The 16,034-nt window shown below is 36.0% G+C and overlaps 2 protein-coding genes across 2 annotated transcripts; both read left to right on the plus strand.

Moving 5' to 3' along the window:
- Nucleotides 1–7,850: 7,850 nt before the first annotated feature.
- LOC117128244 (protein PHLOEM PROTEIN 2-LIKE A8-like) lies at nucleotides 7,851–12,579 on the plus strand. The gene is made up of 2 exons (XM_033280277.1): nucleotides 7,851–8,113; nucleotides 8,518–12,579. Exons 1-2 carry the CDS (start codon nucleotides 7,911–7,913, stop codon nucleotides 8,765–8,767), a joined length of 453 nt encoding a protein of 150 aa, XP_033136168.1. The 5' UTR covers nucleotides 7,851–7,910; the 3' UTR covers nucleotides 8,768–12,579.
- LOC117127690 (protein PHLOEM PROTEIN 2-LIKE A8-like) lies at nucleotides 11,608–12,464 on the plus strand. Its single transcript, XM_033278301.1, has 2 exons — nucleotides 11,608–11,810; nucleotides 12,215–12,464. The coding sequence occupies exons 1-2, from the start codon at nucleotides 11,608–11,610 to the stop codon at nucleotides 12,462–12,464; spliced, it is 453 nt and encodes a 150-aa protein (XP_033134192.1).
- Nucleotides 12,580–16,034: the final 3,455 nt, after the last annotated feature.

Genomic DNA, 16,034 nt, shown 5'->3' on the forward strand with positions numbered 1-16,034 from the left:
ATGATGGTTTCCTTCAGCTTGATGTCAGCATGAAGCCATTGCTCAGTACACATAATAACCTCGATCATGTAGTGAGTTAAGCAGCTTCTATGAGGTTCTAATATCCTTCCACTTGTGCTGAAAGCACTTTCTGATGCCACTGATGAAATCTGCATAGCCAGGAGATCTCTCGCCATTTCTGCAAGGACCGGATACTTCGTTTTGTGAACTCTCCACCACGACAGTATGTCAAACTCGGTTCCCAGTAAGAGCTTTGGAATCTCAACCGCTTCCTTCAAGTAAACTTCAAGCTCATCCCTAGTATCTTCACCTCTTTCAGCAACAAGTTCCTTGTACACAGCATCCATCCTTTCATAGCCGAAATCCTCAACCACCAGTTCCATTCTTTCCACTGCTTGTTCTTGAGAGTCTGGACCAGAGACGGCTGAAGCTTCAGTTGGTTGCGATGCTTGTCCAGAAGCTCCTTTGAAACGCAGGTTGTACTCCTTAAACATGGATGTGAGAAGATCAGTCACCGTTTTTGTCATCTCCTTAGCCTCCAAGCTATCTTTCCCATACAACTTCTCAAAACAGAGCTTTGCGAAATGCATCTTCAGTGTAGGGTCAAAGATGGTTGCTAAGATCAACATTTTGTTGACACCCTTGACACCACCCCAATACTTTAAAAACTTCTTCAACATTTCTGATGCTTTCAACTTCAACTCAGGGTCTAAGCTGCTAACTAAACCAGTGAGGTTTCTCTCAATTGTCACGATCTCACCATAGCATTTGAATGCATTGACCTTAGATGAGGCCGACACAACCAAGGTGCTATTGTAAAATATGACCAAGAACCTAATAAGCTTTTCAACAGCTTTCCAGTCCCAAGAAGCAGGTGGTCCACACCGCTTAGCCCCATTATCTACCTCTAGAAAGTAGTCATTGTACAGCCTATCTTCTGCTTCCATTCTATCAAATGCTGCCTTAAACTGTAATGCTCTAGATAGCATAAGGAAAGTTGAATTCCACCTAGTCTTTACATCTAGGGGCAAGCTACCACGAGTCATCTTACCAGTTGTGACTCTCTGATCAAAGGCGTTTAACCTAGTGGTTGAGGACCTAACATACTGAACAGCATTCCTGATAGCTAACACATTATCACTTAAATCACTTAAACCTTCCTTAGCAATCAAGTTAATGATATGAGCCGCACACCTCATGTGTAAGAAATTCCCATCTAAGACTAAAGCATCAGGGGCAATGGATCTAAAGACCTCATGGAATCTCTTAAGGGCAGAAGTATTGGCGGTTGCAATATCTACCGTTATGCAAAATACCCTCTCAATTCCCCAGTCAGCTAAACACTCTAAAAGAACGTTCGAGATTGTCTGACCTTTGTGATCCATGACATATTTGAAGCCAATGATTAACTTCTTCAGCTGCCACTGATCGTCAATGAAATGTGCAGTGATAACCATATAACTTGCACCTGCGAGACATGCAAACCGTGTAGGTCATTAGTTGAATAAAAGATTCAAGCTTGTATCGACAATTTTTAATTAAAAAAAAAACAATGTATCTGTCACTTGAGATACCCAAATATCAGTGGTAAGTGAAACTCTTTGTTTGCTTGAGATAAGCAAGTTCTTCAGGGCTGCTTTCTTTTTCACAAACATCTCGACAATGTTCCTTGTCAAAGTCTTTCTTGAGTGGGGTTTTGGAAGGTTAACCTTGCAAAATAAGACATCAAAAGAGTAAGTAAGTTTGAACCTTGTCAATTCAAGAGCAAAATAAGACATTAAAATATTAAAAAGGCGGCAATGTACCTTGTCGTAGAAGTGTTTAAAAGCAGTACTTTCAATGAATGAAAGTGACAATTCTGCTAAGACCACCAGCTCGTTAAGCGCTTCTTTGAAAAGTGCTTCACTCACTTTGAATCCCTTCAGGTTTCCTCCATTACCAATCTGTTGTTGATTCTTCTTCTGACTAGTTAACCAAGCTTTGTGTTCTCTGCAAATTTGCAGATGCTGCTTCAGGTTAGAAGTTCCGGACTTGGATGCACATGAAAAGATCTTCTCGCAATGATGACAAATACACTTGTTTCGATTCTCCTTGGTTCTGGTGAAATGCTCCCACACGGTAGACCTTGGCACAACCATCTTCTTCGCCTTGTTCGCCTGAGACGTTACGTTTGTCTCTTGGAACTCTTGGTCCTCACCTTGCATTTCGACATCAGGTTGCTGGTTATTGAATGATGAGGATGCCATCTGCAAGAAAAAAAGAATGAAATCAATCAAAACTAGCATCGGAATATATGAAAATAATAGAAGAACTAACATCACTCTGTTTTCAAAACATATATAATCAAGAAGAACTAAGTTTACTAAACTGCTAATTGTGATCGCAAGTGACTTATTACACACTGTAAACAAACTTAGTTTAGTATGGTTTTCAAAAGCCAAAACAGACGTAAATGAGAGAGCACGAGACCTATTACACACTGTAAGAAGAAGAAAACATAAGAACAACTGAAGAACTAACATCACACAAATGAACTTATTACACAAACAAGTTTAAGAACTAAAAGACAATTCAAGTTTCATGTCAAATTCTTTTCACATTAAGAACAAAAATCACAAGACTTAAACCCGAATCACCAATAATATTATCTACCTAAAATCTAAAATTGAAAAATAAAGATACATGAATGATGAATCGAATATTTAGAATGTAACTAAGGACCTCGGATTGATTACTTTCTGTGTAAAGAGGTGGAATGGCTTGTCAAGTCTAAGGATTCGCAGAGACATATATAGGAGCTGGAATAAAGGTTCCAAGTTCGAATCGACGATAGAATCATTGAGGATATTTGATTTTCGAGTAATGGAAAGGATTTCGGATTGAATATAGGCAAGTTGAGATTTTGGAAAAGTTTGGTTGAGATTTGCGAAGAGAATCTGGGTGTATATATTCTCTCGATTCGCAATTGAAAGAAAGAGGGGTTAGGTTTGAGTTTGTATCGGGTATTGGTGATTAACAATTGGTTGTCGGGTTTTTACCCGATCCGACCCGACACCCATTATAACTCAGAAACATGAACCTATGGTTTATTTATAAAATCCGAAACCGAATCGAACCGCTTTTATCGGACCGGATACCGATCGGTTGTTCGGTTCTCGGATATATTGCCCAGACCTAGTGTTTGTTATTCTACCAAAAAAAAGAAGATTTCTATTTAGAATGAGGCACATACAATTTCCATTTAGTATTATCTTGACCATGATCATAAACAAGAATCAAGGTCAACCGAAAGTTGAAATGTTTTTGGCAAGAATTTTTTTTTCTCATGTACAATAATACGTAGCATTTTCAGAGTTAAATAAAAACCAGATCTGAAAACTCTAATCATTGAAGAAGAAGGTAACGAAGTTTTCTACAACATAAAGTAGTTATAATTGAATTTATGTTTATATAGTTTTAAATAATGTTTGAATATTTTAGATGTACAACTTTGATTAAAATGATTAAATTTCACTTCAATTAATAATTTCTAATGTAATGTTTAATTTTAAATTATGCAATTTTAGATTGGCCTTAAACAAAAAAAAAATTGTGGTTTTCAAAAATTCACAAACCCCAATAATAAACAAAATATGAAACTACTAATAATATAACCATACAAACTATAATAAACTAACTACACCAAATTAAAACCAAATTAGAATCTTTGAAACAAAAATCATAAAATTGAATATTTTGAAAAATCAAATATGTTAAGACACCACAACTCACTAACTCATAAATATCAGTTTTAACCCATGTTCGGAAACTCGCTAGGCGCTATCCGTGCGGTTGACAGGGGCCTAGCGAGTTATCAAAAAATTGGGGATTAATCTATGATTAACCGGGGATTAGTTTTTCACTCTTTTATGTATATATACACATATTTCCATAATTAATACAATGAAATCTGTTGGTTCAAATGGCTAAGGAGAGTATATAGCTCGAGCAGACTCGGGTTCAAACCCCTGATCCATCTTTTTGGCTTTATTTTTATTTTGTTCTTTTAATGAAGGGCAAAATGGTAATTCGCCAAGTCACCGCTTACCTTTCCCCTGCAAGTTTAACCTGCAAATTCGTGAGCCTCCATTTTTGTTCTCAGTTTTTCACAGTTTTTCGTCATTTTCTCACATAATCCTGCTTAATATACATAGATCTAACTAAGTACATCGATTTTCTGCAAAAAAAAATGAAACAAAAACAAGATTTCTTCAAGGCTCCAATTTTATGGCCGATTATGGGTGATTCGCCACGGTAGTGTGCCCCTTCACGTATACTCGCCGATTAGGCGGCCGAGTTGACCGAGTTTTTTAACATGGATTTTAACTAAGATAATACAAAATAAAAAATAAACAAAAATAAATACGAATAAATTATTGTAATTTATTTTATCCGCAAATATTCATTCCAGCGTATAAACATGGGTGAGTCACCTAGTATATATAAATTATCAAAAAAATTACTATCTTATTTTTTAAGAAATTTATTTTATAAATTTAATTTAGTTTTATTGAAAGTAAAAGATATTGGAAATAGAGAGCCAAAATATTTACTTATGATTATTTTATTTTTTAATATATATATGATTAAAATAAAAAAAATGTTGTTGGTTAAATATATATATATATATTTATGATTAAAATTAAAACTAATTTTTCATTAGTTTCTTTAATGTATTTTATTGTTAGTTATATAGTGTACTCCTTTTTAAAATTTTGTACATTGTTTATTTATGTGTAATTTAATAAAAGTTAATAAAAAATATACCTTTGTATATTATTTATTTGTCAATTCTATATGTATCATAATTAAATTTGTTTACATGACATATCAATAATTATTTTAATTTGCTTATTTAACCACCTTACATTGATTTTAAATTTTTATATAAATTAACATTAAACGAAATCATATTATTACATATTAGTTAAATTTTGATTTAAAGTTATTATACTAAAATGATTCAATATGTTCATCTACCATGTCTTATACATTATAAATATTTTGCATTTTCATTGAATCATCTGCAAAAAATTACAATCATTAAAACATTAATTGCAATCCGATCTACCTTATAATCTTTTTTCCCAACAAAAAATAAACTGCATTTAAGCACATATCGATTAAGCAAGCCAAATCATGGGCGGAATCAACATAAGCTATAGCAGAAAACAAACTTCGAACACTTTGTAAAAGCAAGTCCGCTATTTTGTTCTTACTATGAATATGTTTGATTGTAAATTCAGGGAACTCCTTAATTACATCGTAGAAATTATCCATGATAAGTAAAAGTCGTTCATTCCAAAAATATACACTATCTTCACCAGTTGATAACTGTATGTTGCAAAAACCACATTCGAAAACCGTAGAACTTTCATGGACTCCATATCCAAATCAATATTTTACATTCTACAAATATTAGACAGAAATTCATATTTCAGTTTTATTAAATAAATATATATATATATTGATCTAATTTTTAATCTTTAAAAGTTTTATTATATAAATTTAAAATAGCTATTATTATTTTAATATTTTATAAATAATTTAATGGACTGAATTGTAAAATTCATTAATTAATTATGTTATTTTGTGTATAATTACTCGGATTAATTTTAAAAACTTATAAGTAAGTGTATATATATAAGTTATTTAACAATTTTCATTATCAGGTATAGTATTCTAATTCAAAAAAAAATTTCTTTTTATGAATTATATAATAGTTTTATATATAAGGAGGGGTCATCGACTTCTCTGTTACAGATTGTTCGGAAGCCGAACTGGTAATACTCATGATAGTTCATGAAACTCTAAAAAATTTGAAAAATTCAAAGTATTTGTGGCTCTGATACCACGTCAAAATTAGAGAAGAGCTTGATCTTTTTTTTTTTTAACGGCAAACGGCTATTCTATTACTCAAACTTGAGGTGGTCTGGGAAGCCAGACCGGAATAGAACAACCAATAAAACATAGGGATCTATGAAAAGAACGTGCATTCCTAGCTAACGAATCCGCAATCTCGTTCTGCGTCCTTGGAACGTAGCTTATCTTGAAGTCCGAAAAACATAACCGAAGAGTTTGAATGATTTCCAGCTCAGTTGAGATGTTGGGCCAATCTTGTGGCTGCTCTATCATTGCAATCAGGTCCTTACAGTCCGTCCCAAACCTCTGACAGGTCGAGTGTTGTAGCATGCTTTCCATTGCTACGTGGGGGTGTTTATATATACCCAATTACAAGATAAGGACAACTATAGAATATACTCAAAACATATATATACAAATGTTTATCTGGATTCTAGTATATCGTATTTCTAATCCCCTACACTATATTTGCGAAGTGATTTTGCCATATGTCATCTTTACAATCATTTTTACAAAAACAATGATGACATGACTAACAAAATTGATGACATGGCTTATAGTTAATATGACATGGACAATCACATTTATTACTGACATATATTTTTGGTAAACTTTATAGAATATGACAATAAATAATACATTACATTTAATGTAGATTTATATTTTTGGTAAACTTCTTAAAATATGGTAATAATTCATAAACCATCACTAAAATAAATATATTGAAATATGCATTATAAATTTCGAAATATATTATTTAATTGTATTTTTATAATTAAACAATTTTATTACTAATATTTTCAAAATTTTCTACATCTTTTTTAAAATATTAATAAATTGTTAATCGTAATTTCATTAGTTTCTTTTAGATATCTACAAATTTTATAAATATTATTTAGTTCTAATTTTTAATAACTATACAATTTTTATATGATTTTTTAGTAATTTTATACAAGTTGATTTAATACATTTAACCAAAATAAATAGATAAATTTTTTATCTAAGATTTGAATTTTAAATATATTACATCTATATTATTAAATGTAATTTAAAATAAACAAAATTTTTTTTGTTTATTTTATGATTAAATAATCAATTTTATATTAAATATTAGTAAAAATAATAAAATATATAATATTAATAAATTTTATTTTAAATATAATTTAACTTTTAAAAAATTTATCACTGCACATGGTGCAGAAAAACACCTAGTAACAATTAATTTAGAAAGAATATACTTGAAAACTTAAAATTCTAAGAGTGCATTCAATGATTTTGGAGACGTCCTTAACCGTCAACAGTCAGACAAATACGCGCAAATAGTCAGATTATGTGCTCGTGCATATTTAAACCTTCGCATATAGTCAGATTATGAGCACGCGCAGATTTAAACCTTCTTTTTGTCCAGACGTAACCTCATTCTTCTAGAATCTAGCAATCATAGTCTCTACAAATAGCGTTAACTAATATTTTTTCTATGATAAAAAAAATTAAATAGAATTTTGTCATTAAGATTGTAAGAGATTCTAAAAAGTAATACTAATACATTGTTATTCATTAAGCCCTTTCTCAAAAAAAAAATTGTTTATTTTCATACACTAGTTTTTATCAGTTATTTGTTTTTGTTTACATGATATATATATATATGTATATATATTATTTTTTTCCACACTGGAAATTCTACATGTTATATATACACACACATAAATATACATAAATCTACTTTTTTAGACGTGGGGGCTCCACAAAGTTTTGGCCCCATTCAAATGTTTTTTTTTTTTTTTTTTTGATAAAGGGCTTGCCCCATTCAAATGTTTCATGGCCATGGGGTCAACCCCGGCTTTGTCTCTACACTAAGTCTCCTCCACAAATCTTGCCATTACCTTCCCTAACATTTAACTTCGTTGTTACGCTTGTATAAATTTCATCAGTTATCCTGAACTCAGCTTGCGTATAACTTGTCTCCACCCTTAACAGCCAAAACACTAAATCACAGCCCCCTTCCCCCGATGGCAATCCTGTCTCCTTCAGTTTTTCTCAATTTTCGAGGAGACCAGTTACGCTATGGGTTCGTCAGTCACCTCCTCGACGCCTTTCAAAGACACGGGATCATGTTCTTCGTAGATAAAAATGAGCAGAGGGGAAAAGACATGACAAACCTCTTTGTAAGGATCGAAGCATCGAAGATCGCGCTCGCAATTTTTTCAAGCAGGTATTGTTAAGATACCCGATCTTTTCATGTTTCTCATTCATTTCAAAACATGTTGGAATGTTTTGCTATCATGCAAGCTCGATGCCCGTCCCTGCTATAAAGCAGCTAAAGCATCTGCTTTAGGCCACACAATATAAAACAAAACATTAAGGACATATGTCACTGAGTAATAGTTATGTGGTTTAGTAGTTTAATTTGAGTTAGCATCTCGTAGTTTCGATCCTCCTTTTTTGTCCAACATAGTTTTAGTTTTTACCATTCGATGACTTTATACATTTTTCGTATTGATTGATTGTTACTATTTTATTGTTGGTATTTATATAAGAGGCCGCATAATTTTTTTGTGCTTTAGGCCACCCCAAAATTTGGGACGGCATATTGATTGTATGGGGATAAATCCACAGGTATGCAGAGTCAAGCTGGTGCATGGATGAGCTGGTGAAGATGAAGAAGTGTGTCGACAATGGGAGCCTCCAAGTGATTCCTATTTTTTACAAGGTTAGGGCAAGTGATGTGAATAGGAAAACAGGCGAGTTTGGTGAAAAATTTTGGGCACTAGCAAGAGTTTCTAGTGGAGAGCAGATCAAGAATTGGATGGAAGCCCTAGAATGTATCTCGGGGAAGATGGGTTTGTCCTTGGGAGACAAAAGGTAGACTCGTGCTCTTTTTTTCTTTCTTTCTTTTGTTTTTAGGGTTTTTTTTTCTTAAAGTTTTTTTGGTTTTGACTTTTATAAGAAGAAAAAAAACAACATATAAGGAGAGTGGAATACAACGACGTTTTGCATTGTTTAAAGTTTTTAGGGGTTTTTAGACCAGTATTTATACTCATCAACAATCCCAAGATTGGGCATGGTTAACTAAAATATGAAATTGATACCAAACAAGAACCAAATCAAAAGCAAAAAAAAAAGGAAGGAAAACAAGTAAGAAAATTCTGCTGGCTCTCAGAAAACCACAAGAAAATTCTGATAGCTCGGAAAACCACCGCCAAATTGAGTCAAAGAATACAACGGTTTCGAAAACATTTTTTATTTACTTATGAATTTCGGAACGGACAATTATTCAAAGAGTGAAATATTTAAGTACTTAAGCGATTATGTTTATTGTTGAAATGTTGGTCATTTAAAATTCACATACGTAGACGATTTATAGTTAAGAGAAAATGACGAAAGCCACTGTATAAATGTATCACAGCCTGATTGGCTACAAAAAGGTGTAGTAAGAAAAATATTCATAACTATCTTATTGAATCGTAAACTTATGACCCAAGACAATGATCCCAATGAGAACTCACTTTATTAAGATCTCAAACTCAAACTCATAAGTTATGCCACAATCATAGTATCTCTTTTTTTTTTTTTGCTAACCGAGTATCCTGGCCCCACCGAAATGGTCCAGACTATAGACCGAAGTGAGTATGGATGCTGCCAGAGCGTCACCATGTGGTTCACCGTGTAACGGTCTTTGGTCTCGGATGCTGCAGCCCATATGTAAATTCTACAGTGGCCAAGGCTCGAACCCAGGGGCGGACACTCTAGCTGAAGCTCCTATACCACTAGACCAAAGCAACTTGGCTTCATAGCATTTCCTTATATAACATTTTTAATTCCTAAACTCATTAGAAACATATCTTATAGATAACTCTCAATCTTTATGATCCTAATCTCATTAAGATGTGTCAAATGGTGAGTTCAAGCTTAAGTCAACATTCTCCTCCTTAAGCTTGAACTCACCATTTGACACATCTTGAACTCCAATGAGACTTCTCATGTCTTTAAACTTGATTCTCCCAAGTGCTTTGGTTAGTATATCAGCCTTCTGCTCTGTCACGGCCACATGCTCAACGACCACCAAGCCTTTTTCAACACACTCTCTTATGAAGTAGAACCGTGTGTGTATGTGCTTACTACGTCCATGAAACACAGGATTCTTGGCAAGTGTGATTGCTGATTTGTTATCAATACGAATCACTGTTTTTCTGACTCCATCTTCAGTAATCTCTTCAAGTAACTCCTGCAGCCACAAAGCTTGTTTTGCTGTCTCTGTAGCGGCCATATACTCGGCTTCACACGAGGACAAAGCAACAATTTCTTGCTTCTGAGAGCACCAAGTCACAGGACAAGAGTTTAAGTAAAAGATATGACCTGTTGTGCTCTTGCCATCGTCGGGATCCACATTATAGCTACTGTCACTGTATCCTATTAGTTCCTTCATACCGTTGTTTCCATAGAAGAGCCCTAGAGAGCACGTTCCCTTCAAGTACCGAAGGACTTGTTTCATTGCAGCTCCATGCGAGCTTCTTGGATCATGCATGTAACGACTTAATACTCCAACACACTGAGGAAGATCGGGTCTAGTATCGATCAAGTCGCGAAGACAGCCAATGTTGCGTCTAAACTCTCTCTCGTTTATCGTTGACTCCTCTGCGCCTTTACAAAGCTTTAACCCTGGCTCCATTGGAATATGTACAACGTTACACTCAGACATTCCCGCTTCTTCAAGTATTTTCATAGCATATCTCTCTTGTTTCAGCACCAATCCAACTTTAGTCTGGATAACCTCAATGCCAAGGTAGTAGTTAAGTTTCCCGAGATCACTCATCTCGAACTTACTTCCCATCTCTTCTTTAAAAACTCGTATGTCGTCAATCTCAGTTCCTGTGACAAGCAAATCGTCAACATAGACTGCAACGAGGAGAAGTGAATGTTTTGTCTTTCTCTGATACAACGAGGACTCCTTGGAACAACGTGTGAACCCAAGCTCTTTTAGGATCTGATTTAGCTTGCTGTTCCATGCCCATGGGGCTTGTTTCAAGCCGTAGAGGGATTTATGCAGTTTGTATACCTTGTGTTCGCTTCCTTTTATCTTGAATCCTTCTGGTTGTGAAACGAATACTTCTTCTTTTAACTCACCATGAAGAAACGCGGTTTTCACGTCGAGATGATGTATCTCCCAGCCACTAGACGCAGCCAAAGCTATGATTACTCGTACCGTCTCCAACCTTGCGACTGGAGCGAATACTTCATCGAAGTCAACACTGTGGCGTTGCACATATCCCTTACCCACTAACCTTGCTTTAAACTTGTTAACACTACCATCCGCATTACGCTTTACCTTGAAGACCCACTTCAACCCAATTGCTTTGCTTCCTTCCGGTAGATCGACAAGAGTCCACGTTTTATTCTTCTTAATAGAAGTAATCCCTTCATTGCACGCATTCCTCCACACCTTCTGATCTTTGGCCCCATTCAAATGTTTTTTTTTTTTTTTTTTGATAAAGGGCTTGCCCCATTCAAATGTTTCATGGCCATGGGGTCAACCCCGGCTTTGTCTCTACACTAAGTCTCCTCCACAAATCTTGCCATTACCTTCCCTAACATTTAACTTCGTTGTTACGCTTGTATAAATTTCATCAGTTATCCTGAACTCAGCTTGCGTATAACTTGTCTCCACCCTTAACAGCCAAAACACTAAATCACAGCCCCCTTCCCCCGATGGCAATCCTGTCTCCTTCAGTTTTTCTCAATTTTCGAGGAGACCAGTTACGCTATGGGTTCGTCAGTCACCTCCTCGACGCCTTTCAAAGACACGGGATCATGTTCTTCGTAGATAAAAATGAGCAGAGGGGAAAAGACATGACAAACCTCTTTGTAAGGATCGAAGCATCGAAGATCGCGCTCGCAATTTTTTCAAGCAGGTATTGTTAAGATACCCGATCTTTTCATGTTTCTCATTCATTTCAAAACATGTTGGAATGTTTTGCTATCATGCAAGCTCGATGCCCGTCCCTGCTATAAAGCAGCTAAAGCATCTGCTTTAGGCCACACAATATAAAACAAAACATTAAGGACATATGTCACTGAGTAATAGTTATGTGGTTTAGTAGTTTAATTTGAGTTAGCATCTCGTAGTTTCGATCCTCCTTTTTTGTCCAACATAGTTTTAGTTTTTACCATTCGATGACTTTATACATTTTTCGTATTGATTGATTGTTACTATTTTATTGTTGGTATTTATATAAGAGGCCGCATAATTTTTTTGTGCTTTAGGCCACCCCAAAATTTGGGACGGCATATTGATTGTATGGGGATAAATCCACAGGTATGCAGAGTCAAGCTGGTGCATGGATGAGCTGGTGAAGATGAAGAAGTGTGTCGACAATGGGAGCCTCCAAGTGATTCCTATTTTTTACAAGGTTAGGGCAAGTGATGTGAATAGGAAAACAGGCGAGTTTGGTGAAAAATTTTGGGCACTAGCAAGAGTTTCTAGTGGAGAGCAGATCAAGAATTGGATGGAAGCCCTAGAATGTATCTCGGGGAAGATGGGTTTGTCCTTGGGAGACAAAAGGTAGACTCGTGCTCTTTTTTTCTTTCTTTCTTTTGTTTTTAGGGTTTTTTTTTCTTAAAGTTTTTTTGGTTTTGACTTTTATAAGAAGAAAAAAAACAACATATAAGGAGAGTGGAATACAACGACGTTTTGCATTGTTTAAAGTTTTTAGGGGTTTTTAGACCAGTATTTATACTCATCAACAATCCCAAGATTGGGCATGGTTAACTAAAATATGAAATTGATACCAAACAAGAACCAAATCAAAAGCAAAAAAAAAAGGAAGGAAAACAAGTAAGAAAATTCTGCTGGCTCTCAGAAAACCACAAGAAAATTCTGATAGCTCGGAAAACCACCGCCAAATTGAGTCAAAGAATACAACGGTTTCGAAAACATTTTTTATTTACTTATGAATTTCGGAACGGACAATTATTCAAAGAGTGAAATATTTAAGTACTTAAGCGATTATGTTTATTGTTGAAATGTTGGTCATTTAAAATTCACATACGTAGACGATTTATAGTTAAGAGAAAATGACGAAAGCCACTGTATAAATGTATCACAGCCTGATTGGCTACAAAAAGGTGTAGTAAGAAAAATATTCATAACTATCTTATTGAATCGTAAACTTATGACCCAAGACAATGATCCCAATGAGAACTCACTTTATTAAGATCTCAAACTCAAACTCATAAGTTATGCCACAATCATAGTATCTCTTTTTTTTTTTTTTGCTAACCGAGTATCCTGGCCCCACCGAAATGGTCCAGACTATAGACCGAAGTGAGTATGGATGCTGCCAGGGCGTCACCATGTGGTTCACCGTGTAACGGTCTTTGGTCTCGGATGCTGCAGCCCATATGTAAATTCTACAGTGGCCAAGGCTCGAACCCAGGGGCGGACACTCTAGCTGAAGCTCCTATACCACTAGACCAAAGCAACTTGGCTTCATAGCATTTCCTTATATAACATTTTTAATTCCTAAACTCATTAGAAACATATCTTATAGATAACTCTCAATCTTTATGATCCTAATCTCATTAAGATGTGTCAAATGGTGAGTTCAAGCTTAAGTCAACATTCTCCTCCTTAAGCTTGAACTCACCATTTGACACATCTTGAACTCCAATGAGACTTCTCATGTCTTTAAACTTGATTCTCCCAAGTGCTTTGGTTAGTATATCAGCCTTCTGCTCTGTCACGGCCACATGCTCAACGACCACCAAGCCTTTTTCAACACACTCTCTTATGAAGTAGAACCGTGTGTGTATGTGCTTACTACGTCCATGAAACACAGGATTCTTGGCAAGTGTGATTGCTGATTTGTTATCAATACGAATCACTGTTTTTCTGACTCCATCTTCAGTAATCTCTTCAAGTAACTCCTGCAGCCACAAAGCTTGTTTTGCTGTCTCTGTAGCGGCCATATACTCGGCTTCACACGAGGACAAAGCAACAATTTCTTGCTTCTGAGAGCACCAAGTCACAGGACAAGAGTTTAAGTAAAAGATATGACCTGTTGTGCTCTTGCCATCGTCGGGATCCACATTATAGCTACTGTCACTGTATCCTATTAGTTCCTTCATACCGTTGTTTCCATAGAAGAGCCCTAGAGAGCACGTTCCCTTCAAGTACCGAAGGACTTGTTTCATTGCAGCTCCATGCGAGCTTCTTGGATCATGCATGTAACGACTTAATACTCCAACACACTGAGGAAGATCGGGTCTAGTATCGATCAAGTCGCGAAGACAGCCAATGTTGCGTCTAAACTCTCTCTCGTTTATCGTTGACTCCTCTGCGCCTTTACAAAGCTTTAACCCTGGCTCCATTGGAATATGTACAACGTTACACTCAGACATTCCCGCTTCTTCAAGTATTTTCATAGCATATCTCTCTTGTTTCAGCACCAATCCAACTTTAGTCTGGATAACCTCAATGCCAAGGTAGTAGTTAAGTTTCCCGAGATCACTCATCTCGAACTTACTTCCCATCTCTTCTTTAAAAACTCGTATGTCGTCAATCTCAGTTCCTGTGACAAGCAAATCGTCAACATAGACTGCAACGAGGAGAAGTGAATGTTTTGTCTTTCTCTGATACAACGAGGACTCCTTGGAACAACGTGTGAACCCAAGCTCTTTTAGGATCTGATTTAGCTTGCTGTTCCATGCCCATGGGGCTTGTTTCAAGCCGTAGAGGGATTTATGCAGTTTGTATACCTTGTGTTCGCTTCCTTTTATCTTGAATCCTTCTGGTTGTGAAACGAATACTTCTTCTTTTAACTCACCATGAAGAAACGCGGTTTTCACGTCGAGATGATGTATCTCCCAGCCACTAGACGCAGCCAAAGCTATGATTACTCGTACCGTCTCCAACCTTGCGACTGGAGCGAATACTTCATCGAAGTCAACACTGTGGCGTTGCACATATCCCTTACCCACTAACCTTGCTTTAAACTTGTTAACACTACCATCCGCATTACGCTTTACCTTGAAGACCCACTTCAACCCAATTGCTTTGCTTCCTTCCGGTAGATCGACAAGAGTCCACGTTTTATTCTTCTTAATAGAAGTAATCCCTTCATTGCACGCATTCCTCCACACCTTCTGATCTTTGGCCCCATTCAAATGTTTTTTTTTTTTTTTTTTGATAAAGGGCTTGCCCCATTCAAATGTTTCATGGCCATGGGGTCAACCCCGGCTTTGTCTCTACACTAAGTCTCCTCCACAAATCTTGCCATTACCTTCCCTAACATTTAACTTCGTTGTTACGCTTGTATAAATTTCATCAGTTATCCTGAACTCAGCTTGCGTATAACTTGTCTCCACCCTTAACAGCCAAAACACTAAATCACAGCCCCCTTCCCCCGATGGCAATCCTGTCTCCTTCAGTTTTTCTCAATTTTCGAGGAGACCAGTTACGCTATGGGTTCGTCAGTCACCTCCTCGACGCCTTTCAAAGACACGGGATCATGTTCTTCGTAGATAAAAATGAGCAGAGGGGAAAAGACATGACAAACCTCTTTGTAAGGATCGAAGCATCGAAGATCGCGCTCGCAATTTTTTCAAGCAGGTATTGTTAAGATACCCGATCTTTTCATGTTTCTCATTCATTTCAAAACATGTTGGAATGTTTTGCTGTCATGCAAGCTCGATGCCCGTCCCTGCTATAAAGCAGCTAAAGCATCTGCTTTAGGCCACACAATATAAAACAAAACATTAAGGACATATGTCACTGAGTAATAGTTATGTGGTTTAGTAGTTTAATTTGAGTTAGCATCTCGTAGTTTCGATCCTCCTTTTTTGTCCAACATAGTTTTAGTTTTTACCATTCGATGACTTTATACATTTTTCGTATTGATTGATTGTTACTATTTTATTGTTGGTATTTATATAAGAGGCCGCATAATTTTTTTGTGCTTTAGGCCACCCCAAAATTTGGGACGGCATATTGATTGTATGGGGATAAATCCACAGGTATGCAGAGTCAAGCTGGTGCATGGATGAGCTGGTGAAGATGAAGAAGTGTGTCGACAATGGGAGCCTCCAAGTGATTCCTATTTTTTACAAGGTTAGGGCAAGTGATGTGAATAGGAAAA

Source organism: Brassica rapa, chromosome A09 (genome assembly GCF_000309985.2).
Source record: "Brassica rapa cultivar Chiifu-401-42 chromosome A09, CAAS_Brap_v3.01, whole genome shotgun sequence".
Lineage (NCBI taxonomy): Eukaryota > Viridiplantae > Streptophyta > Magnoliopsida > Brassicales > Brassicaceae > Brassica > Brassica rapa.

Coding starts and splice junctions, on each gene's coding strand:
- LOC117128244 (XM_033280277.1), top strand. CDS start 7,911: ATGGCAATCCTGTCTCCTTCAGTTTTTCTCAATTTTCGAGGAGACCAG. Junction 8,114..8,517: donor CTCGCAATTTTTTCAAGCAG/GTATTGTTAAGA, acceptor ATAAATCCACAG/GTATGCAGAGTCAAGCTGGT.
- LOC117127690 (XM_033278301.1), top strand. CDS start 11,608: ATGGCAATCCTGTCTCCTTCAGTTTTTCTCAATTTTCGAGGAGACCAG. Junction 11,811..12,214: donor CTCGCAATTTTTTCAAGCAG/GTATTGTTAAGA, acceptor ATAAATCCACAG/GTATGCAGAGTCAAGCTGGT.